Raw genomic sequence first — 22,924 nt, forward strand, 5'->3', positions numbered from 1 at the left:
ATAATTTTAAATTTTATTTTTTATATTATTTTTAATTTCTAATTTTTTTAAATAAAAAAAATTAATTCTTTTTTTATAAAATTCTTTATAATTTAAATTATAATTTAAAATCATTTTAAAAAAGAAAAAAATAAATAATATTAAAAGAATAAAAATATAATTTTCTTAAAAAAATTATTTAAAAAATTAAAATATTTATTTTAATTAAAAATTTATAAATTTAATAATTATATTTAAATTTTTTTTAATATATATTATATATATTCAATTTAAATAATAAAGAATAAATAAATAATAATATAAATAAATAATAATTCTATATTAAAATAAATAAATATTTTAAATAAAAAAATTAAAAAAAATTTAACCTTTAATAATAATTAATAATAAATATTAAACTCCTTTTTTATTATAATTTTTAATTATAAATATTTATTATCTTTTTTTATATAAAGTTTAAAATAAATCCGAGGAATATAATAATATTATATTTAATTATTAAAAAAGAAATTATTTATTTATATTATATAGGTTTAAAATTTATTAGAAATTATTTATATAAAATAATAAAAAATTTAAAAATAAATATAAATTTTTATAATAAATATTTTTTAAAATTTATAATTTATTTTTCTTTTTTATTATATTTATATATTATTTTTTATTTTAATCCTTTATATATTATTAAATATATATATAATTATTTAAATTTTAATATTTATTTATATATATTATAATAAATATTAATATTAATAATAATATTATATTATTTATATTTATAAAGGGCGCTTTTAATAATTTTAAAGAAATTACTTTATTAATTATATATTATAATACTTTAAAGTTAATATATTTAATAAATATATTATTATTAATTTATTATTAATTAATTATTATATAATTAATTAACTTATATATTTATTTAATTTAATCTATTATATAAAAAATAATAAGTTTTATATAAATTTTCTTTTTAAAATAAATAGTAAATTAACGTTCTTTATAGGATAGAGAAAAAAATTATTATTTATAGTTTCTTTTTTAAATATCCCTATATCCCCACATCCCCGCCTTCGCAGCGAAACGCGGGGTTCGTTTCCTGGAGGTGGGGAAACGTAGGCATACACCCTCGGCACTGAAACCACATCTGCATGGTAAGGCCCGGCATTGCCTACACACCTTATCTATAAAGAAGACCACGAAGACCATATATTTCTTAGGCTTCCATAATGTCCCGTACAGCCTTATTGAAATTGACCAACGTCTGCGTCGTATTTGGTCGCCGCCACGAAACGAGATGACATCCACCGACAACAGCAAAGTGCCCAAGACGCACAAGGCCTGCGTTTACGATAATCCCGGATCATGTTCGATCGCCGTCCGCCAGGTCGAAACACCTGAGCCTGGGCCGGGCGAAGTGCTCGTGAAGCTCACGCATTCCGGTATCTGCCATTCTGACTATGGCGTCATGATGAACACGGTAAGCCATCAGTTTCGATGACCGAGTCACTAGCTATCTGTTGATGCATGCTCCTGTGGCTGACAGTGGGCGCATCTGCCTTCTGCTACACCACAAGGCCAGGTGGGTGGCCACGAAGGAGTGGGATTTGTGGTCAAAGTAGGGAACGGTACTGGAAGTGCCGCGGTCAGGGTGGGCGACCGGGTAGGCATCAAATGGGTGTCTTCTGCTTGCCTGGCTTGCCGTAAGTCACGAGAGAGATTCCCTGGCCTGGCAACGAATTGGTTCTGAGTTCTTCCCTGCAGCTCCCTGTCTTGAAGGCATGGACGGCGTATGCTTCAATCAGGTAGGCACAGCCAGTCCACTCGACCAAGGACCATCTGACACGGGAAACGGCCAATAGAGAATTAGCGGATACTTGACACCTGGCACGTTCCAGCAATACGTGATTGGCCCTGCCAAGTAAGCTCCCGAACCCGCCCCCCCCCCCCAGGTTACGGACACGACTTGGCGACATAGGCGTACTCACACCACCTGCAGCTACGTAACACCGGTGCCGGAGTCGCTTCCTGGCGACTTGGCCGCACCGATGCTCTGTGCAGGTACAGACCCCCTCCGCTCCTCCCGGGCTTACTTGTATTCTAATGGGAACTGAACATGTGCAGGAGTCACAACCTACGCGGCTCTGAGGAAGTCCGGAGCCAACAGTGGACACTGGGTTGTTATCGCTGGGGCTGGCGGCGGACTCGGCACGGTGGCTGTGAGCCTGGGAGCCAAAGTGATGGGATACCGTGTGATCGGTACCGATACACCGAGTAAGAAGGATATTGTTCTCGGCTCCGGGGCCGAGCACTTCATCGACGTCACGGCCCACGATGACGAGAGCATTGCTGCCGAGGTCAAGAAGCTCACTGGCCACGGAGCCAAGGCGGTGATTGTGGTACGTACCCACCCATGCAACGAACGATACGAATGCGACAGACCTAATCGTTGGCGTGGCAGTGCACCGCAAGCAATAAGGCTTACGGACAAGCCCTCGGAATGCTGGGCTTCGGAGGCACCGTAGTCTGTGTGGGCATGCCCGAAGGCGACCCCCAACCCATCGCCCGCTCATACCCTGCGGTAATGGTGGCCAAGCAGGCGTCCATTGTGGCCAGTGCTGTGGGCAACCGCCGCGAAGCAGCCGAGGTCCTGGGCTTCGCAACAAGAGGGCTGGTCAAGTTCCCAGTCAGAACGGTGGGCATGGACGAGCTACAGTCTGTCTTTGAGAGCATGGGCAGAGGGGAGATTTCTGGCCGGGTTGTCCTGGATCTCGCGAGATAGTTATGTACTACTACAGCTTTGTCTGCTTGCTGTTTGTCAGAGGCCCTACATCAAGCCCTGTGCTTTTGTAGCCAAATAGATATCCAGCGACCTTCCTCATCTGCACCTCTTCGCTCCCCTCGGTGATCCGGTACCGCCTGAAGTGCCGCCAGATGTGCTCAAACGGTTGGTGCCTGCTGTATCCGTTGCCCCCATGCATCTGAATCGCATTGTCCGCGGCCTGGGTGGCCAGCCTGTTGGCGTAGTAGTTGCACATGCTGATCTTGTGCCCGAGCTGCTTCTCGATGGCGACCCATGGCGCCAACTGTCGAGGACTGCCGCCGCCGCTGCATTTCCGTTGCACGGCGTCCATCTCTGTGGCGGTCCGCAGGATCAGGAGCCGCAGCATCTCGGCCTGGGTGGACAGCTCCACCAAGGGCCACTGGATAGCCTGGTTGGACGCCAGCGGCTTGCCGAAGACGACTCGCTCTCGAGCGTAGGCCACGGAGCGATCGATACAAAACTTGGCTGCGCCGCAGGAGCTTGCGGCCTGCCGGATTCGATTCTCATGGGTGAAGGTCTGCGCTATCGCCAAGCCGTTGTCAAGCGGGCCCAGTACGGTGGAGGTGGGCACCTGCACGTCTTCCAGCAGGACGGTTGCATGGTCCGTCGGCATGTTCAGGGTGTACTCAAAGGACTGGACCGTGATGCCAGGCGTGTCTCGGGGAACAATAAAGGCCGTGATGCCGGTGGGACTCCCGGTCTCGCCCGAAGTCCGCGCGAAGATGAGCATGTGCGTTGCCGAATGCGCGCCTGTCTGCCACTTCTTGTTACCAGTGATGCTGTAGCCGGAGTCTCCGCCGGGGAGGGTGCAGGGCGTGGCTGTGGTATCCATGTGGGTTGCATCGCTTCCGTGGTGAATTTCGGTCAAGCCGAAGGTCATGCGGAACTCTCCTCGCAGGCGCAGCGGGATGAAGGCAGCCTTCTGCTGTTGGTTGCCCCAGTGGTAGAGCATCAAGAAGTCGGGGAAGTTGCCGACGACGCTGTGCTCGTTCTGCAGGTCGTTGGCCAGACTGACGCCACCGCCGTACACGGGGTGGGAGGCCAGATGGTAGCGGATGGCACACATCCACAGGTTGGTATCCGGGTGCCCCTGTCCGCCGTACGACCGGGGCAACGGGAAACGATGGAATCCGGCCCGATCGGCCATCTCACGGGCCTGGCCGAGCAAATTCTCCCATTCTCGGGTCGGGAGCCCTCCATTGTCCCACTGCGTCCGCGAAGGTTCGCGGCGGTGGTCAAAGAAACGCACATTGTCGCTGCTGTTCTGAAGCGGAACGATACTTGTGCAAATAAACCTGTCCAGTTCCTCGATGTATGCTTGAAGATCCGAGGGAAGCTCGAAATCCATTGCGGCGGCGCGGTGGTGGTGGAGGTGGTGGAGGTGGTGTGCAAAAGGTGGGAGCAATCAGAACAGAGCAGGTCTGGAGCTCCCTCTGCTGAGCCGAGGCCGCGGCCACCGGCAGAGGCGACCCCGCACCGATGCCTCGGCATTGGCAGCTTGCGAAGGGCTCGCCAGGAAACCTAAAACAGCCGGCCTGGGCTGTAGCTTCGAGCCCTGGTGGCTGGAGAACCAACGACGAGACCCAACTTGGTTGCGCAATGGCCGGCTCGCTGAGGCAACCGATTGACGTCCAGTCGTTGCAGGCTTATCTTGCCCACCGGGCCCCCCAGATTGTCCTGCCGTTGGAGGTCAGGCAATTTGGCTTTGGTCAGTCCAATCCTACGTATCAGCTCACGTCGGTGTAAGTCCATCCCCCCTTCCCCTTCCCCTTCCCCTTCCTTTCCTACCGACCCGGCTAAACCCAGCCCCAGGCCGACCAAGAGACGCTACGTTCTGCGTAAGAAACCGGCGGGACGGCTGCTCTCCAAGGCCGCGCACAAGGTTGAGCGGGAACACCGCATCATCCGTGCTCTGTGGCCCACCGACGTGCCAGTCCCCCAAGTCTACTGCCTCTGCCAAGATGAGTCGGTCATCGGCACCGCTTTCTATGTAATGGAGTATCTGGACGGCCGTATCTTTGAGGACCCTGCAATCCTAGGTGAGATGAACCCCCGCTGTCGGGCCTTCCGGTAGTATTGACCGAGCCTCCCGGCCAGACGTGCCCGCTGCCGAGCGGACACAGCTGTGGAAAGCAGCCGCCCAGACCCTTGCAAAGCTACACCGGCTCGACTACGTCAAAGCCGGCCTGCGCGAGTTCGGGAGGCCAGAAAGCTTCTACAACAGGCAACTGGCCACCTGGACGCGGATCTGCAGTGCGCAGGAAAAGGTGCTAGACGGCCATGGCGGCGTGGCCGTCGGAAGGATTCCCCATTTCGAAGACTTGGTCGGCTACTTCTCCAGCGGGACACAGCCGCAGGATCGGGCGACCCTGGTCCATGGCGACTACAAGATCGACAATCTCGTCTTCCACCCGACCGAGCCCAGGGTCATTGGCGTCCTGGACTGGGAGATGAGCACCGTGGGGCACCCCCTATCGGACCTGGCCGGGCTCCTGCTCCCGTACCACACTGCCCAGATGCAGACCAAGCACTTCCGCAGCGACACGTTTCTTTCCACCCCCGGCTTACCCACGCCCCAGACGGTGATGCAGTGGTATCAGGAGATCGCGGGGTGGGAACCCTCAGCCCGGCATGGACTGGGCCGTGGCGTTCGCCGCCTTTAGATCCGCCGCCATCTGCCAAGGAATCGCCGCCAGGGTGGCGACCGGGCAGGCCAGCAGCCCGCAGGCCAACAACTACGCCGACGCCTTCCGGCCGTTTGCAGAATTCGCCTGGGACTTGATACAGCGCCAGGGGCATGGCGAAAGGGCAGGTGCAATAGGAGCAAAGCTGTAGCCACCATGGCCTAGCAGAAAGCCGAATTAGTACTAGGGTCGGCGAGGACCTTGCCTGGGAATCCTCTGTGCTGTATGTAATCTTGGTATTGGATCCTCTTTTTGATACTCCAATTCAGCTTCTTTATATGTATACGTATACGCGGTAGTCATGGCACCATTCTGCGATTTCATCATCGGCCGTAATACATGAAGCGTACGGCTTGGTTTGTGTCTGCTGGTGGCACCCGCGGAGTGTGTTACGTGCGATAGAGGCTAATTGGTGTTACCACCAGGCTTTGCGGCAGGCAATCGCATCACGAATATTCGAGACGGTTCAAGAAAGCAGTCACAAGTGGACCTTTTAGTCCGTAGAATCAGAGCAGAAGCCCGGGGCTAGTAGTAGTACATACGCATGGATGGAGTTCTCCTTATGGACTGTGGAGCAGGGCTGGCAGGCTGGAGCGACGTCAAGCTTGGGCTGGTTGGGCCGGGGTTCTAGATCGGCGATGACGCTGCCGACACGGAGCAATGATGGTTGCGTTCCTGAGGAGGGCGCATACTGTATCTATCTCCCTCTGGATTGTTCGTTGACACAGCCTATCGCGTGCGAACCACGTGGGCTTGAATTGTTTTGCACAAACCGCCGATTGCCGGGATGCGTTGAGGTTAAGTATAAGTAGGTAGGTATGTATGTACATACATGCATACGTACCTCAAACCCGCCAAAGTCTTGGCCGAGGAGCTGTAGAGGAGTTTACTACTAGGAGCGAAGCTCCGGAGCAAGTGGGTAATGGGTTGCCAGGCGGGCAGCGGGCAGCGGGCGTACGATGGATCGTATCTGGATTGAGATGGCGGTTCGTGGGTGAAACAATGGAAGAAATGGACGGGGGCTGGCCGCGATCCGAGCCAGGATTTGGCCATGACAAGAACGTGATACATGGGACTGGACGAGAATTTCTCGCGTCCATTCAGCATCAGCTGGAATCTTAGCTCCGAGGACTCTCTGAACGGTCGCACCCCGGTCGGTTTCGATACAAAAAATCTTTAATCAGATGGAATTCCTTGCAACCATTACGTCGTTTTGGCGGGACAGAGAGCTCCCCTCGCTCCCCTCGCTCCCCGCTTCCCTCCCCCAGCCAGCCAGCCATCTGCCATTGTCGCTCTGACGGTGAAGCCTCCAGAAAAGCCTCCCTTTGCTGCCAGGATAATCTTGGAATGGTACCTGAACAGCGACAATCGGTGCCTAGGCCGGCTCTGTAGGCCACGTACTAGAATGTACCACATAGATATATACATGGATGCATGAAATGTACTTGGGTAGAACCAAGCCTGCAACAAGGTTCCATGTAGGTTCTATTTGCATCTGTTAAATTGGGGACAGCGGAAGCTATCTGCAACTCGCAAGCTGCCAGCAGCCCCCCCCCCCCACCACCACCTTCCCTACGCTTAGCATACGCCCATGATAGAAATACTATATCCCGGTTTCCTCGCCCTGCTCCTGCTCCAGTTCCTGCCCTGTCCCTCATTCTCTCTGCTGCCCCTGCGAGCCCATGCGAAGTCCTGACTGCTACTTTTGTATCGACACGCTTTTTCTGCCGCCGAACTGTTGAGCCTCACATTAGGTGCAAACCCTCTTTGCCCTGGCATTCATCTGTCTGCTTTGACGACATCACATCGTCACCTTTACTACCCCGCCACTGGAGCCGACAGTCAACAACCCACCCAACCACGAACCGACATCGTCCCACCTTGCATACTCCCCGAGCTGCTCAACCTAAGTACATAAGATTTGAGATTTTCTCCTGTATCTCTATTCCCTCGAAAGGAAGAAGAAGAAGAAGAAAGGAGAAAAAAAAAACCGCAATTTCGCAACACTCTAAGCGGCTGCTGGCAATCTCCCGACCGTCTTGCAAGCACACTGGAAGCTGCCACAGCTCGGCGCGCATTTCGTCACTGCCCGCCCCACCAACCAACCCAACACAACACGACACAACACATACCAACCGCTCGACATGCCGTCTTCAGAACAGACCGGCCCTTCATCCGGCCGGCTTTTGCTCGTCTCCAATCGCCTCCCAATCACCATCAAGCCTAAGGACGATGGCCAGTATGACTTCTCCATGTCGTCGGGAGGCCTTGTCACCGGTCTTAGCGGTCTCAGCAAAACTACCAGCTTTCAGTGGTACGGCTGGCCGGGCCTCGAGGTCCCCGAGGGCGACATCGAGAAGGTCACGGAACAGTTGAAGGAACAATACAGTGCCCATCCTGTCTTCATCGACGACGATCTGGCCGACAGGCACTACAACGGCTTCGCTAGTGCGTTTCCATCCACCCGCCCGTATAGCCCCATCCATCTTCAAGAGACCCCTTCGCTGACATGCTGCAACTCCCCAATCTAGACTCGATCCTCTGGCCGCTCTTCCACTACCACCCCGGTGAGATCACATTCGACGAGAGCGCGTGGGCGGCTTATAAGGAGGTGAACCTGCTGTTCGCCAAGAAGATCATTGAGGATGTCAAGGATGGGGACCAGATTTGGGTCCATGACTACCACCTCATGCTGCTCCCCGAGATGCTGCGCAAGGAACTGGGTAACACGCGGAAGAACATTAAGATTGGCTTTTTCCTCCACACTCCCTTCCCCAGCAGCGAAATCTACCGTATCCTGCCCGTGCGCGAGGCCCTGCTGCGCGGCGTCCTGCAGTGCGACCTTGTCGGCTTCCACACATACGACTATGCCAGGCATTTCCTCAGCTCGTGCTCCCGCATACTCGAGACGGCCACCACCCCCAACGGCGTCGAGTACCAGGGAAAGTTTGTCACCGTCGGCGCTTTCCCCATCGGCATCGACCCGGACAAGTTCGTCGAGGGGCTCAAGAAGCCTAGCGTGCAGGACCGCATCGCCGTCCTGTCGCGCAAGTTCGAGGGCGTCAAGCTGATTGTCGGTGTCGATCGTCTGGACTACATCAAGGGAGTCCCGCAGAAGCTGCATGCCCTCGAGGTCTTCCTTACGGAACACCCCGAGTGGATCGGCAAGATTGTGCTCGTGCAAGTCGCCGTCCCCTCCCGACAGGATGTCGAGGAGTACCAGAACCTGCGGGCCGTGGTCAACGAGCTGGTGGGGCGCATCAACGGCAAGTTCGGCACCATCGAGTTTATGCCCATCCACTTCCTGCACCAGAGCGTAAACTTCGAGGAGCTGTGCGCCCTCTACGCCGTATCCGACGTGTGCCTGGTGTCGTCGACCCGCGATGGCATGAACCTAGTGTCCTACGAGTACATCGCCACGCAGCAAAAGCGCCACGGCGTCATGATCCTGTCCGAGTTCACAGGAGCGGCGCAATCCCTGAACGGCTCGCTCATTGTGAACCCCTGGAACACGGAGGAGCTGGCCAACGCTATCCACGACGCCGTGACCATGTCGCCCGAGATGCGCGAGGCCAACTTCCGCAAACTCGAGCGTTACGTCTTCAAGTACACGAGCGCCTGGTGGGGCCAGAGCTTCGTCCAGGAACTCACCAAGGTCAGTGCTGACCGAGGCGAGAAGCAGCAGTCGCTGCCCCTCATGCAGAAGCTGGGCGACAAGGTCGCCGAGGCGGCCGAGTCCGTGAAGACGGCGGCCACCCAGGTGGGCGAGGAGGCGTCTGCCAAGTAGAGCGACGCGGTCTCCTCCTCCGCCACCATCGCTGCGCAGGCGCAGAAAATGCTTCCGGCCCGGACGCGATTTCAGGAAGTTATGAAGTTTGCCGCCGAGAGGGACAGGGTCAGAGCCAGGTCGGACGATGAGGCGAGGGGCGCTCGCTGCAACAATAGGAACCGTCTTGCTCGAGGCACCGAGGAGTCGCAATGGCTTTGAAGTTGTCGTCATGTAACCAATCCCTTTTTCTTACTAGACTTTACCTTAGCGTACAGCACAGCACAGCCATACGATCTTGCCCCCCCCCTAACACTCACTGCATGGCGGACACTTCGGCGAGATAAGATGAATAATGAACGGATGATTAAAATCACCATTTCCCTTTCTTCTTCATTCCTTTTTGGGATGGAGAGAGGGTGTGTATAGGTTTCTTCTCTAGAAATAAACTCGGCAACTTGTGGCTCTCAGTCTCGCTCGCGCTATCGCTCTCGCTCTCTATCTCTATCTGCAAGGGATGATATTCAATACTCCCAGACTAGCAGTCCTCATCTCGAGACTACACACATTCCTTTGGACAACTAGATAGACCTTTTGCCATCAAGATATCTCCCCACGTTGCCCAGACCGGGAAAAGTGGTGGGCTTAGGACCACCATTCCTTATAGTTGTTGCTGCTGCAGACCCATGTGTGACGTGATCCTGGCTATCTCACATTTTGGGATGGACCAGCGGCTCTTATTGACTACTTATTACTTTTGCTCATACTTATTAATCACTTGTATTATCCAACATGCAATGTAAAACAGACGTACTTGCTTGAGCGCCATTATTGTGCTCGTAACTACCAAGAAGGGGAACAAAAGAAGTGGTATCATTTGTGAAATTAGTGAAAACTACCTACACATCCAGCAGCTGACTAGAGATCAGGCCCACCTCGACGAGGGAATCTCAATAAAGCAGGAAAACTCCAGAAGGAAAGAAATCATCAACAGGGCCTTAGGGCTGAAGTTGCAGGTATCGTATGTCTACGCCAACCAAATCAAGCGACTGTCCGTGCAACCCCTCTCACACAACACAGCTCATCGCGGTCATGCAACAATGTTTCGTGTTAGTCCTGTTTTGACACTCAGAACGTCCAATCCAACCCCTTGCCTCCTAAACGCCTGCCTGATAGGGAAAACTTGAGAGCCTGGGACGCCTACTCGCGTCGCAGTCTGCATCATCCCTAGCACCCTTGTTGTCAACGGTTGCCGCTCGAGGCTACTGGCAATCCGTGTTCGCTGACCTTGTGAAGGGGATTCTTATTATGCCCATGTGTGTTTGTGTGCACATTCAGAAAGGGGAATTGACAACATCGTCTCTGCCCAGCTTGTACCGGCCACTGTTCAGATTACCGACCCGTCCCGAGTCCCGCCGGGGCGTGCTGCGGGTTACAGGACCGGCAATGCTCTGCCTCGTAGGTTTTTTCAGCTGTTGCTTGCCGACCATCGAGACTTCGTTGGGCAAGGCAACGAGCACGTTCTCATCAGTGCCGAACTTGAAGTCATCCGCCTTGACTTCTTCTGTGTAGCGCTTGATGAAGTACGGGGCCTTGTGTCCGCGGAGAACCCTCCGCATATTCCAATTGATGATGTACGGGCCTGTGGCAGAAATAATGGACGTCTCCTCGCCGGCATGACCAGTGTTGAAACGCGCAGGGGTAAAGGTGACTGGTTTACCTGTCTCGTAGGCGAATTGGGCCACGTGCTCGGGCGTTAAGGCGAGGCGGCGAGGTTGTGGCTTGGAGTCGGCAGCAAAGGATTTCTCAAAGCCGAGTTTGCCTTCGTTCTTGCCAGACTTTTGCATGGCATCGACCAAGAGGAGATAGGTTCGGCAAGTCGCAAGCACCCAACGACCATCTGCCGATACGTCGAGACCAAGAATGGCCTCCCCCAACGCTGGAATATGCGTCTTCGCATTGATACCCAGACGATCAAATAGGCGGACATCTCCCTTATTGGAGGCAACAGCAACATAACCCTTCTCAGTGGTGGAAATAGCACTGAAATCGTTTTTGGAAGCATACTGTTTCAGCTGAGAGTCGACGAGCTTATTGCCGGCAAGGCGTGGGTCAACGCGGAACAGGGAATTGCTACCAATGCCAAGGAACGTAGGCTCGTGAGTCATCTGGGCGAACTTGTTCTCGGGGGCAAATGTTACGACGGGAATGTCATCATGCACATTCCACTCGTCGACGACTTTGCCGTATTCAAGATCCATCCGGTAGAGTTTGTTGGGATCCTTGTCGTTTTGCAAAATCATATTGCGATCCTCGTTGTGCAGCATGACCTTCTTCGGGCTGAACAGAGTACCCTTGGGCGTCTCAATCTTAGAGATGTTGGTAGAGAACTCCAGGTTATTGGCGGGTGTGTGTTTGAAGACACCGATTTGACTGCCACGCACAACAAAGGAGCGGTCGTGCTTGTAACCGACGGCAATCGCCTTGTTGGTGTTACCGTCCTTGGGTTGCGTCTCGACATCGTCCTGCTCCTCGTCGGGGTCATACTCCTCACTCCTGATGCCGACTTCTTCCTCCTCATCTTCATCGGCTTCGGCCTCCTCGCGCTCCTCCTCCTCCGCCTCCTCTTCCTCCGCTTCAGCAGGGGCGTCTTCCATAGTAAGGTCCTCGAAAGCATCTAGGACATACTGGCGTTCCTGGTCCTTGACTTTGGTCCACTTGATTTCGTTAAGTTGTTCCCACAAGGCCCGCATTAAGCCTTCTTGGAACTTTTCGAGCGTTGCTTGGTCTTTAAAACGCAAAAGCCACGAGTAGGCCGATCCATCTTCAGTAAATTGGTTGAAGATGAACGAGAGGAACTCAAAATTGAACACAGGATTGATGTCGGCGACGACAGGAATGCCGAGCCATTCACGTTCTTTGCTGGCAACATGTAACCAGTATTGCCAGTTGCCAATGTCCGACACCTGGGCGGTAACGGACGAGTCTTGCAAAACGAAAGCCCCCGAAGGGAAATCAAAGAAGTGAAGTTCACCGATCTCCATTGTCAGGATCTCGAGCGGCTCGGGCTGTGGTGCCGCTACAGGCGGGCCCATGTCCTTCTCTTGCTCAGGAGCCCTGACCTCTCGCTCCTGGCGTTCGGGTTCCGGCTCAGGATCACCCTGGGCCAGCATCTCGGCAATGGGGGTCTGCGTGGGCGAGTCGCGCTTCACAGCTATGTTGGCTGCGGCCTTGGAGTTGCTGTTGTTGATGTTGGGGAACATTTCGTCGGAGTCGAAGGTTCTGCCGATGGTGGGGCTGTGGATGGGGCTGGCTTGCGGGATGGGCTGCTCGTCCTCGAACTCAAACTGGAAAAGGTCGTCTTCGGAAGCGGTCGTATGGGGTTTTCGGTACTTGCGCTCGTACTGGCACTGTTTGGCGATGCGATCGAACGAGGCGACTTGGTTTGCTGAAACGGTGCCGTCGCAGACGAACTCGAACAGGTCGCCTATATCCCCACTGAGATCCTTCCAGGCGAGTATGTTCTCGGATCCCTCCCTGCTCTCGACACGGAAATGCAAGGCCTCGTCCAGGAGGAAGGTTTTTTCATCACGCTCGGTGGTAAGGGCATCAATCTCGGCATCCTCTCCTTCCTCGTCGGCTAGTAGTTCGGCCTCGCCTTCCTCGTAGACCCTTTGGACAACCAGTTGATATTGGAAATCCTGGCCGGTTCGTCGGATGCGGGCAGTAGCATCCTTGAAGATGAGTTCCGAGTAGCCCTTGGGGGAGAGCGGGCGGACCAGGTACAGCTGGCCTTGAGGGAGTTCTATCATGGACTCCTGGCTGTTGCTGCCAAAGAGGAGCTTGCCCACATTCTTGAGCACAAACATTATTCGCGGTTGCCTCGAGGCTGATCAATGCACAAAGGTTGACGGGAGATGGGGTATGAATGTGGACAGCTGAGTTGTGCGGGGCAGATGTTTATCGTGGGATTTTTTTTGTTTCCTTGGATTGTTTTGATTGATGCATCCACAAAGGCCGTCACAGCAATTTCGGGTGCGATGTCGACATGGGCGAAGGACGGATGGGTCAAGAGGAAGAGCCCAGCAGCACGAAATGCATCAAGATTCAACTAACAGTAGGCTCCACGCAGAGAACCTAAGGGTAGATGTTGTAGTGGTGTTCTGCTGATCGTTTAGTGGCTCGCCAACCAGGCACAGTAGATGGGCTTGGGCTGACTGTCATGAGGCAGAAACGTCATACCATGTGCAGGGAGAAATGGGTGCTAATAAATTGAACAAAATCGGACGAAGCGCTTTTGGCAGGTGGGGGTGGGCTTTTACTACTAGGTTTCGCCTCTGAGGAAGGCTAGATGGCAGGAGGTAGGTACATGTACCTTGCCAACTTGCTTATTGGAGGCCAGGCAGTGAGTGACGCCACTGTCATACACCAACAACTCTTGTCTAACAGCGATCCAAGGCGGCTTTGTTCATGCCCTGCTTGCATGTGCCCATGTGCCGTCCTAGACTGAAGGGTTGGTTTGCTCTCGTCTGCCAGAGGTTGCCTGCCAGCTCAGTTGGATCTGGTAGATTCTGGTAGCTACATACCCAGGACCTTTGTCCTTGTCTCACACGCCAATTAGGAGGCACCTTAGACATCATGTTTGATGCCTAAGGATCCTTGATACGGCTAGACCGTATATCAGGGGGAGAATTTCTCAGCTTAGCAAGCAGTAGATCTATGTAGGTAGTTCGTGACCTCGATAGAATCGACTTTCCTAGTAGCTCCCGTACCAGAATCTTGGTTGCCGAAACATAGTTGCGATCAATTACAGGCTCAACGCATGACGTTGCAGAGTGGCATTTGGAACAAAAGCGTCACATTGGCAGATAGAAGTGTCCCACGAGATAGTTTGCAAATGCGCGAGTAAACATGGGGAGGGGGTGGAGGGATGCAGCGTATACGTATGTTCTTAACACGGGCGAGCGATATCCCGAGGATGCTGACCTTCATCAGCAACGTTACCTCGGAGCGTCAGGGTCTGGATCTGGACTGCTTAACATTTTCAATTTTGTGTATTTATCCATCATGAACATCGTTTACAACGGCGCCAATCCAGGTAAAGAATTCAGATTGGGGCAAGACAATGAGACGATCGGGGCCGGGATGGCACTGATGTGGCATCTGAGTGGCTTGAGTGGTACGGCGAATCTGGCGACATGTGCCCGAATGAATGACTGATTGAGCAGCAAGGAGCGGTTGCGACGCCCCTAGTGGATCAACCACAGCTCATTGGCTCCTTCTTTCTTACTGCTCCTTCAGGCGGCGAATCCTCCATTTGATTGGACGGAATCCTCGCTACAGGTAGTTGACCGACTCTGTCCTTCCCAACGTCAACGTCAACTCATCAATCCGGTAGTCAATTCATCAACTTCTGTGTATGCGAAACAGGGAAAGCCACATATCATTCTCTCATGTTATAACCTGCCATGCATCTTTTGCAATCACTCGGCGTTCTTGCAGCCGCAACAGGATTTGCGCCTGCGTTTGCCGCTGACGCTGGCGCCAAGCCTGTCAAACAAGTTGCTGTTATCGGTGAGTATTGACTTATATATGAAAAGACTTATATATGAAAAGCACCACAGTCTTGGGAATCACAACATCGCTTCCAACTCCTCGTTCTTCACGTCTAGGTTGACCGCAACTTTGGAAGCTCACAAAGTAGCCATCGTCGCTGATACATGCATGGTGGTCTAGGTGCCGGGGCTGCCGGGGCTTCGACGGCTTATCACCTTCACAGGTACGCTGAAGAAGCGGGTATTGCCATCAACATAACCATATTCGAGAAGAGCAGCCGTGTCGGCGGACGCACACTCACAGTCAATGCGCATGACGACCCCCATTCACCTGTAGAGCTAGGAGCTTCCATATTCGTAAAGGTCAACCACATTCTATGGAATGCCACCGATGACTTCAACCTCAGCCGCATCAATCCCGGCCTCGACGAAGATGGGCTTCTTGGCATCTGGGATGGCGACAGCTTCGTCTATACTCAGGACTCCGAGTCTTGGGGCTGGTGGAGTCTGGCCAAGCTCTTCTGGAAATACGGCACAGCCCCCTACCATGTCAACAATCTTGTCCAGCAGACCGTAGGGGCCTTTTTGAGGCTATATGAGAAACCCTATTTCCCATTCCGTTCCTTGACCACTCGGGCCTTTGAACTCGATCTTGTCAAGGTGACTGGTGTTACGGGCGCCCAGTTCTTGGCCGCGAACAAGGTATGTTTCATGGTCTGGTTTGCTCATAAGACTCCTGCTGACTCTCAACGAGCTTGACGGCCCGTTTGCGCATGACATTGTGCAGGCAGCATCGCGGGTAAACTACATGTCTAACCTAGCCTATATCCATGGGTTAGGTGCCATGGTAAGATGTCCTCTCAATCTTTTCAAAAATATTCTCTTTTCGCCCTGACTGGAAGTCCTAGGTTTCGATGGCCCCCGAAGGAGCAAAATCCGTCGTCGGGGGTAACTGGCGGATCTTTGCGAGCATGATTGAGAGCTCCAAAGCCTATCTCAACCTTAACACAACTGTTACATTAATCGCCCGGGAGAACGCCAAAGACGGCGATGACGGTGTCTCTAGGTTCATCATTAAAACATCCAACGCCAGCTCAGCAGAAGCCGGCAAAGTTGTGCGACAGCCCGTTCATTTTGACGACGTTGTCATTGCAACCCCGTGGCAGTTCAGCGACATTGAGGAAGAGGGCGATGTGATCCAGCAGCCAATCGAGCCTGTTCCTTATGCTACCCTGCACGTGACGCTCTTCTCCTCGCCCTTTCGATTCAGCCCTCAATACTTCAACCTCGACCCGGCGGCCCCAGTGCCCAACTCGGTACTCACCACTCTCGCCTATGACGATGATGCCAAACCCGGCTCTGGGGGTGCTGGCAAGGCCGGCTTCTTCTCGGCGACCCAGGTGAAAAAAGTCACCAATCCTAAGACGTTGGGCGAAGAGTATATCTACAAGATCTTCTCCCCTGAAGCCGTCACTTCGGATTTCTTGTCGTCGCTTCTGGGCGTCAAGGTGCCCGAGACCTTTGTTCGTACACCAAAGACAACATATGACGGAGAGGATGCCGGTTTTGAGACGATCGATCCGATTTCATGGTACCACCCAGCTGTGTTCCATCCCTACCCGCAGAAGCTCCCGCGCGTTACCTTCCAGGACCCCATTCTCAGCAGGGGCTTGTATTATACTTCGGGCATGGAGTCCTTCATATCAACCATGGAGACGTGCGCATTGATGGGCAAGAATGTTGCGAGACTGGTCGCCGATGACTATCTCGGTGTGTCCAATGCGGAAGGAGAAAATGCCAGCGCCGGCTTAAACCATGATGACGAGCAGGTAGTCCTAGGCGGGACGCAAAGTGTCGCTACTGACGAGCTGTGAGATGCAAGATGTTGAAGCGGGAGTCTCGCTTGCCAGTATTCTGTACCTCCCACCGCTTCGATAGGAAGCTGTGAAGGTCGGGTCGGAAAGATTTGAGACGGGCTTCCAATGGCATGCCATGGCTGGGATTTTTGACCCATGTAGGAAAACAATAACTAGGCGATTTCTTTAATCTCTACATCCATTTCAAGATAGGATACCCAAGGTAATCTTGATACCTTTGGTACATGTAGTCCGATACCTACCGTTTCGTCGTACACGTACGTGTTCCTTTTGGTTTAATTACTTCCTGCAATCCATGTTAGATACATGTGAGTAGGTAGGTACCTAGGTAAGTCCTAAGCACATTTGAGGTATCTGGTGAGGGGCAGTTTCCACTGGTAGTACTCGGTGCTCACGGCTGGCAGAGCTCCTCTGACGGGCCGACAGCAATCGAACCAAGCTGCAGGTACACGCCATGCTGGGCTGAGCGGGCAGAAAAAGTTGGAGGGTCAAGCTCCAGTCCTTCCTTCACTCGGGCTAAGAATTGGTCGTGATAAGTCGGGGGTCCTTTGGATAACGAAAACCAATTCTACACATTTCACCCACCGCTTCACCACCAACAGCAAGCAGCCCATTCTGAACTCCCATCATGTCTGCTGCCCAACTTCTGAACCCCAAGGCCGAGTCCCGGGTGCGTACACACATGTCCTCCCCCACCACAGACCGTTGCGTCCCCCCAGCTAACCTAATCTCACGGATCATAGCGGCGGGGTGAAGCTCTGAAGGTCAACATCAGCGCGGGAGAGGGTCTTCAAGATGTCCTCAAGTCCAACCTGGGCCCTCTTGGCACCATAAAGATGTATGCACACTCTCTCTGTGATGCTTGTTATGCTCAATCCAGCAGTGCAGACTGGCCGCTGCTGCCGCCGGATCATGAACATCCCGCTGACCAAATGCAACTTGCAGGTTGGTCGATGGCGCCGGCCAAATCAAACTCACCAAAGATGGCAACGTGTTGCTACGAGAGATGCAGATCCAGAACCCCACCGCCGTTATGATCGCCCGAGCTGCCACCGCCCAAGACGACATCTGCGGTGATGGCACCACTTCCGTGGTGCTGTTGGTTGGAGAGTTATTGAAGCAAGCGGACCGATACATCGCCGAAGGTTTGCACCCGCGCATCATCACCGAGGGTTTCGAGATTGCCAAGAACGAGTCCCTCAAGTTCCTCGACTCATTCAAGCTGGCCAAGGAGGTCGACCGCGAGCTCCTTCTCTCCGTCGCCCGTACTTCCCTTTCGACCAAGCTTAACTCGACCCTCGCCAGCAAGCTGACCCCCGATATTGTCGACGCCGTACTGGCGATCTACCAGGCTCCCGCGAAGCCCGACTTGCACATGGTGGAGATCATGAAGATGCAACACCGCACCGCCTCGGACACACAGCTCATCCGCGGTCTGGCTCTGGACCACGGCCCGAGGCACCCTGACATGCCCAAGCGGGTCGAAAACGCCTTTATCCTGACGCTGAACGTGAGCTTGGAATACGAAAAGTCGGAGATCAACTCGGGATTCTTCTACTCGAGCGCCGACCAGCGCGACAAGCTGGTGGAGAGCGAGCGAAGATTTGTCGACGCCAAGCTAAAGAAGATTGTAGAGCTGAAGAAGGAGGTGTGTGGCAACGACCCCAAGAAGGGTTTTGTCATCATCAACCAGAAGGGCATCGACCCGTTGTCTCTCGATGTGCTGGCGAAGAACGGCATCTTTGCGCTGCGAAGGGCCAAGCGGAGAAACATGGAGCGCCTGCAACTCATCTGTGGTGGTACTGCACAGAACAGCGTCGAGGACCTGACACCCGACATCCTTGGTTGGGCCGGCCTGGTTTACGAGCAGCAGTTGGGCGAGGAGAAGTACACTTTCATTGAAGACGTCAAGGCTCCCAAGTCAGTGACCCTGATGATCAAGGGGCCCAACCAGCACACCATTGCCCAGATTACGGATGCTGTCCGAGATGGTCTGCGCAGTGTCTATAACATGATTGTGGACAAGAGTGTGGTGCCCGGTGGTGGTGCTTACCAAGTCGCTGTTGCCGCCCACTTGAAGAGCGATGCTTTCAAGAAGACGGTCAAGGGCAAGGCCAAGTGGGGGGTTGAGGCCTTTGCTGATGCGATGCTTATTATCCCCAAGACCTTGGCTGCAAACGCTGGCCACGATATCCAGGATGCTCGTAAGTGCACATCATTCCAAAACAGCCCTTCTTCTACGTGCTAACAGCCGTGACAGTGGCGTCTCTTCAAGACGAACACGCCGATGGCCAAGTTGTCGGCCTCGATCTCATCTCAGGACAGCCGATGGACCCCACACTGGAAGGCGTCTACGATTCGTTCCGAGTTCTGAGAAACTGTGTTGCATCGTCGTCAAGTATCGCATCTAACCTACTGCTGTGCGATGAGATGCTCAAGGCAAGGCAGATGGGCCGACAGGGCGGTCCGGGTCCGGGAATGGATGGGCCAGAGGAATAAATGAACCATGATACCCATTGTATTCTAGACGCAAAACGGAGTTTGCCATAGATGTGAACATGGTTGCCCTTGGTTGACACATTTCATTGTCCCTTTGCTTGATACACAATACATAATGTGTCGCTTTACGGGCACAATGCTGGCTGGTAGTGCCCCTCCCTGATGTTGATGGCTGCAACCCATGCCCAAGGGCAGTCAGCCTTGGTGGCTCCTGGGTAAAATGATAACCTCGAAATCCATGTTTTTCTTGCCCCTGATCTCTTTGAGGAACAATATTACCAACACCCCGAAAACTTTTTGTCCGTTTCCTTGAAGATGGCTGCAAAACAACAAAGGAACAAAGGTTACGTTAGATACAACGGACTTCTATCAAGCAGTGCTTTTACTTCCATTTGATGGCCTTCCTATGTGCACTACACTGCATTGTTTGTACTCTCACAAAACCAGGCCAAGGGTCGTCTCATACCTTTGCAACAACTACCAAGAAAAGGACATCATTATCATGATATGAAACCAACGAATCCGCTTACAGGTATGTCATCCGCCGTAGCGAACATCACCCCCCTCACAATAGGGGCCGAGGCTGAAGGCATCTTGCCAGTAGTTGACGAGCACGCTGTGGGGAGTGCCTCGACAAATATTGAGCAGATCCAGCCATTATTGATAAGACCAGGAATTCGGTCTGGACCAAGGGAAGAAGGAGAAGACGTTGACAGCGATGACCCAGAATACCAGGCAGCACTGCAGGATTGGTTGTTTCAAGAAATCAGGCGGTCCCTTGCGAACCATGTTGGCGTCTACTTGAACGAGCTAGGCGACAGCACCAAGGTGAACGTGCAGAGCATCCATACGGCCGGCGGGGATGCTCTGTATTATGGCTGGCGCGTGGTGGAAGAGGCGACGGCGAATATCCCCGTCGACAAACGGAGAGAAATGTGCCACGACGGGGTGGATTATCTAGGATTTGAGCTGCTGACTCCGGCAATGCAGTTTAACGACCAGAGCCTCGAGGAGGTCGCTGCGGTCTACCGCCACCTCAGCGAGGCCCCCGGCTTCCGACCAGGCCCCCTGATACCTGAAACGTGCGGCTATCATGTCCATGTGGGCGTGGGCTCGGAGCGCTTCTCGCCGCATCAGGCGCGGCGGCTCGGGTGCATCGTGTACGCCACGGGCCGCCTGCTGACGCAGCTCCTGCCCAGTTCCCGCAAAGGAAACCTCCATTCGAGAATGAATCGCTATTATTCTTTCCTTGCACATGGCGAGGACGCTGACTTTGCTTGTATGCAGGTCCAAATCCTGGCCCAAAGCCAAGACCCGAAGGAGGAAGACCCAGGCTTTGGGGCAAACGGCGGCGCGGAAGAGTCCCCGCTCCCCGAGAGCGCCGAAACGTATTTATCTTCTGGGCCGCTCGAGTTCTCGTGGGAGGAGGGGTGGTGCACCCCCGCGGTTCACTCGTAAGTTGCCGCGCGGGTCGCTACCGTCCGAGATTATCAGCCCAGAAGCCTTCTTCCACACCAGCTCAACAGAGGTAAGTCGCTTCGCAGCATTCCAAGCCCCTAGCCGCCCCGACAGCATCGAGACGCCGTCGCCGGCCAGCATCGCGGATGCCGTGGGCGTGTTAATGCGCTGCCCGAGCGCGGCGGCTGTGGCGCAACTGATGCGACCGGGCCGCTTGGGCGTGAGCTTCAATAACTACACCTCGCCGGCCGTGGTGTTCATGCCACAAAAACCCACCATCGAGTTCAGGCAGCTATCGGCGACCTTCAACGCCGACGCCGCCTGCGCTTGGATACGCGTCACGGCCCAGCTGTGCCGCGTGGCCATTGATTGGCCATGGGAAGATCTCAACAAGCTGTTGCGGCGTTGCGCCTTGGGTGAGACGGAGCCCGACAAGTACGATGTCCTCGATCTGCTAGTGGACATAGGTTGCGCCGACCAAGCGGCCTCGATCCAGGACATGATCATCGACCCGCCGGCGGGCAGCCCGTTCGCGCGCTTGAACGAGCCAGACGACGGCGGGAAGCAGCCTGGAATCGGCGGCAATGACGCAAGTACTGGACGGTTCGAGATCCAACTGCCCTAGGACAGCAGTTTGGCCGAGAGGGAAAATAGGTAAGAGCGCTGCAGTGTTCCCTAAAGTAAGATGCCCCCATTGAATATTACGTAGCATACCCCCATTCTAGTCCGATTGCGCAGTGAGAACCACGTGCTATTATTCCCCTCTAAGCCAGTATATGCTATCAAAGGAGTACTGTCAAAGGATATCCCTCTTTACCCCCCAAAGATAGGACAATGCCCGGCCGCTAGCAAAAACCCATGACCAGCCTAGACCTAAGTTGAATTCCAGCCACCATTGCTCCAATGCCCGTGACTCCATTTTCTCTACACTCCGACGTTCCTCGTCTCTGTTACACACTCACACATATATATAAATACATTGGACTTCTGTATCGTGCTACTGGAGGAAGATGCGACCGAACTCGTCCATCACGGGCGTCTTGCCCGCAGGTATGTTGAGCCTGCCATGAGTCATAGTCAGCCGTCCCTGCCCTGCTGTTCTATAAATAGGGAAACTTACCCATGACGACCATCGTTCTTCAGGTCAAAGCCTCCTTGGCTGGCCCAGATGGTCTCCATATTGGTGCGATGCTGGCTCTTGGGCTGGCCCTGGGCTATCCTTAGCTTCTCGAAGAAGACATATGCCGCGTAGAAGAGAGAAGATGAACAGCCGGCCCGAGGACCCTCTTTGGCCTTGAAATCATTGAGCTGTTTGGACTGGAGCCCGGTGAACTTGGTGCCACGGAGGTGCACGTAGAGGTCGCGGCAGAACTGGGCCGCCGTCAAGCCCGGCGTGTTCTTCATGTGCTCGTTGATCTTGAGGCGGACCTCATCGCAGGTGTCAAAGACGGGGACGAGCCCATCGTCGCCGACTTCCAGATGAATCCGACTCAGATCAGGCCCGTCTGAAAGCGGCGGGCCGGCCGGACTGCTGCCCTGGGGCGTGCCCCGGCCCGGCGGGCTGATGCCGGCATGGACAATAGTGTCTGCCGTCTTCTGCCTTTTGGCGAACACCTCGTCCCCAGAACCTGCCGATGAACGTTTGTGGCCAGATGACGAAGCAGCTGGACTGGATGCAGAAGAGGCTCTGTGGGCAGAGACTGAATGTGAAGACTTTGGGGGGTGATGATGACTGCCATCCTTGAGCGCCCACGGCTGCCAGGTTGGGTCAGTGTTAGCGAGGCCAAGCTCGTGGTCACGTTCCATGTTTGTACGTACTGCCGTGGTCGAAGAGCCCTGTGGGGCGGTTTCATTGCGAGACGGGTTTTCGTCGTTGCCGGTGGCCCCCATGTAGACGCCATTGACGAAGATGTTGATAGGGTTGCAGCTGCTGATGCGCACCTTGCCGATGGTCGGCGCGTTCACCACCGCGGTGTGCAGCGACATTGCGAAAGCGGCGTCCTTTTTTTTTCTTCTCTCCCTTCCCTCCCCTGTCGCAGGAGGACTTGGGGATTGATTGATATGCTACTGCTAGATTCGCGGGGCTGAGAACGCGCTGGCACGTGCAGGGGGAATGTCCATGATCAAACTGCTGTTTCAACCTGCCTGCCGTCGTCTCTTGCGCAAATGGGAGATGCCCACCCGCGCGCGCACTGGGATTCCTCGAGGACCGGGGAGCCGCGCGCAACTCTGTCGCGGTCGCAGGAAGGAGGCAGTCAAGT

General features: G+C 53.3%; 9 protein-coding genes across 9 annotated transcripts; 6 read left to right on the forward strand and 3 right to left on the reverse strand.

Annotated features, from left to right (window-relative positions):
• Positions 1 to 1,297: 1,297 nt before the first annotated feature.
• Positions 1,298 to 2,782, forward strand: PG985_002655 (chaperonin 10-like protein; the record flags this gene model as incomplete). Its single annotated transcript, XM_066822424.1, has 7 exons — positions 1,298 to 1,480; positions 1,547 to 1,703; positions 1,765 to 1,805; positions 1,863 to 1,921; positions 1,979 to 2,061; positions 2,125 to 2,399; positions 2,462 to 2,782. 7 exons carry the CDS (start codon positions 1,298 to 1,300, stop codon positions 2,780 to 2,782), a joined length of 1,119 nt encoding a protein of 372 aa, XP_066689856.1.
• Positions 2,783 to 2,792: 10 nt separating this feature from the next.
• Positions 2,793 to 4,172, reverse strand: PG985_002656 (uncharacterized protein; the record flags this gene model as incomplete). The annotated part of the gene is made up of 1 exon (XM_066822425.1): positions 2,793 to 4,172. One exon carries the CDS (start codon positions 4,170 to 4,172, stop codon positions 2,793 to 2,795), a length of 1,380 nt encoding a protein of 459 aa, XP_066689857.1.
• A 251-nt stretch (positions 4,173 to 4,423) lies between these two features.
• On the forward strand, positions 4,424 to 5,659 carry PG985_002657 (acyl-CoA dehydrogenase family member 11; the record flags this gene model as incomplete). The annotated part of the gene is made up of 4 exons (XM_066822426.1): positions 4,424 to 4,566; positions 4,637 to 4,863; positions 4,922 to 5,406; positions 5,450 to 5,659. The coding sequence occupies 4 exons, from the start codon at positions 4,424 to 4,426 to the stop codon at positions 5,657 to 5,659; spliced, it is 1,065 nt and encodes a 354-aa protein (XP_066689858.1).
• A 1,993-nt stretch (positions 5,660 to 7,652) lies between these two features.
• On the forward strand, positions 7,653 to 9,295 carry PG985_002658 (glycosyl transferase; the record flags this gene model as incomplete). The annotated part of the gene is made up of 2 exons (XM_066822427.1): positions 7,653 to 7,956; positions 8,040 to 9,295. The coding sequence occupies 2 exons, from the start codon at positions 7,653 to 7,655 to the stop codon at positions 9,293 to 9,295; spliced, it is 1,560 nt and encodes a 519-aa protein (XP_066689859.1).
• A 1,313-nt stretch (positions 9,296 to 10,608) lies between these two features.
• PG985_002659 (vacuolar iron transporter cccA) lies at positions 10,609 to 13,143 on the reverse strand (the record flags this gene model as incomplete). Its single annotated transcript, XM_066822428.1, has 1 exon — positions 10,609 to 13,143. One exon carries the CDS (start codon positions 13,141 to 13,143, stop codon positions 10,609 to 10,611), a length of 2,535 nt encoding a protein of 844 aa, XP_066689860.1.
• Positions 13,144 to 14,742: 1,599 nt separating this feature from the next.
• Positions 14,743 to 16,703, forward strand: PG985_002660 (Farnesylcysteine lyase; the record flags this gene model as incomplete). Its single annotated transcript, XM_066822429.1, has 4 exons — positions 14,743 to 14,848; positions 15,011 to 15,531; positions 15,584 to 15,676; positions 15,738 to 16,703. 4 exons carry the CDS (start codon positions 14,743 to 14,745, stop codon positions 16,701 to 16,703), a joined length of 1,686 nt encoding a protein of 561 aa, XP_066689861.1.
• Positions 16,704 to 17,334: 631 nt separating this feature from the next.
• PG985_002661 (T-complex protein 1) lies at positions 17,335 to 19,205 on the forward strand (the record flags this gene model as incomplete). The annotated part of the gene is made up of 4 exons (XM_066822430.1): positions 17,335 to 17,376; positions 17,450 to 17,544; positions 17,652 to 18,910; positions 18,967 to 19,205. The coding sequence occupies 4 exons, from the start codon at positions 17,335 to 17,337 to the stop codon at positions 19,203 to 19,205; spliced, it is 1,635 nt and encodes a 544-aa protein (XP_066689862.1).
• A 534-nt stretch (positions 19,206 to 19,739) lies between these two features.
• On the forward strand, positions 19,740 to 21,288 carry PG985_002662 (uncharacterized protein; the record flags this gene model as incomplete). Its single annotated transcript, XM_066822431.1, has 2 exons — positions 19,740 to 20,659; positions 20,724 to 21,288. 2 exons carry the CDS (start codon positions 19,740 to 19,742, stop codon positions 21,286 to 21,288), a joined length of 1,485 nt encoding a protein of 494 aa, XP_066689863.1.
• Positions 21,289 to 21,660: 372 nt separating this feature from the next.
• On the reverse strand, positions 21,661 to 22,649 carry PG985_002663 (uncharacterized protein; the record flags this gene model as incomplete). The annotated part of the gene is made up of 3 exons (XM_066822432.1): positions 21,661 to 21,724; positions 21,784 to 22,418; positions 22,482 to 22,649. 3 exons carry the CDS (start codon positions 22,647 to 22,649, stop codon positions 21,661 to 21,663), a joined length of 867 nt encoding a protein of 288 aa, XP_066689864.1.
• Between the last annotated feature and the right edge of the window lie 275 nt (positions 22,650 to 22,924).

Source organism: Apiospora marii (assembly GCF_038362585.1).
Source record: "Apiospora marii strain CBS 49790 chromosome Unknown utg000002l_segment0_segment0, whole genome shotgun sequence".
Classification (NCBI taxonomy): domain Eukaryota; kingdom Fungi; phylum Ascomycota; class Sordariomycetes; order Amphisphaeriales; family Apiosporaceae; genus Apiospora; species Apiospora marii.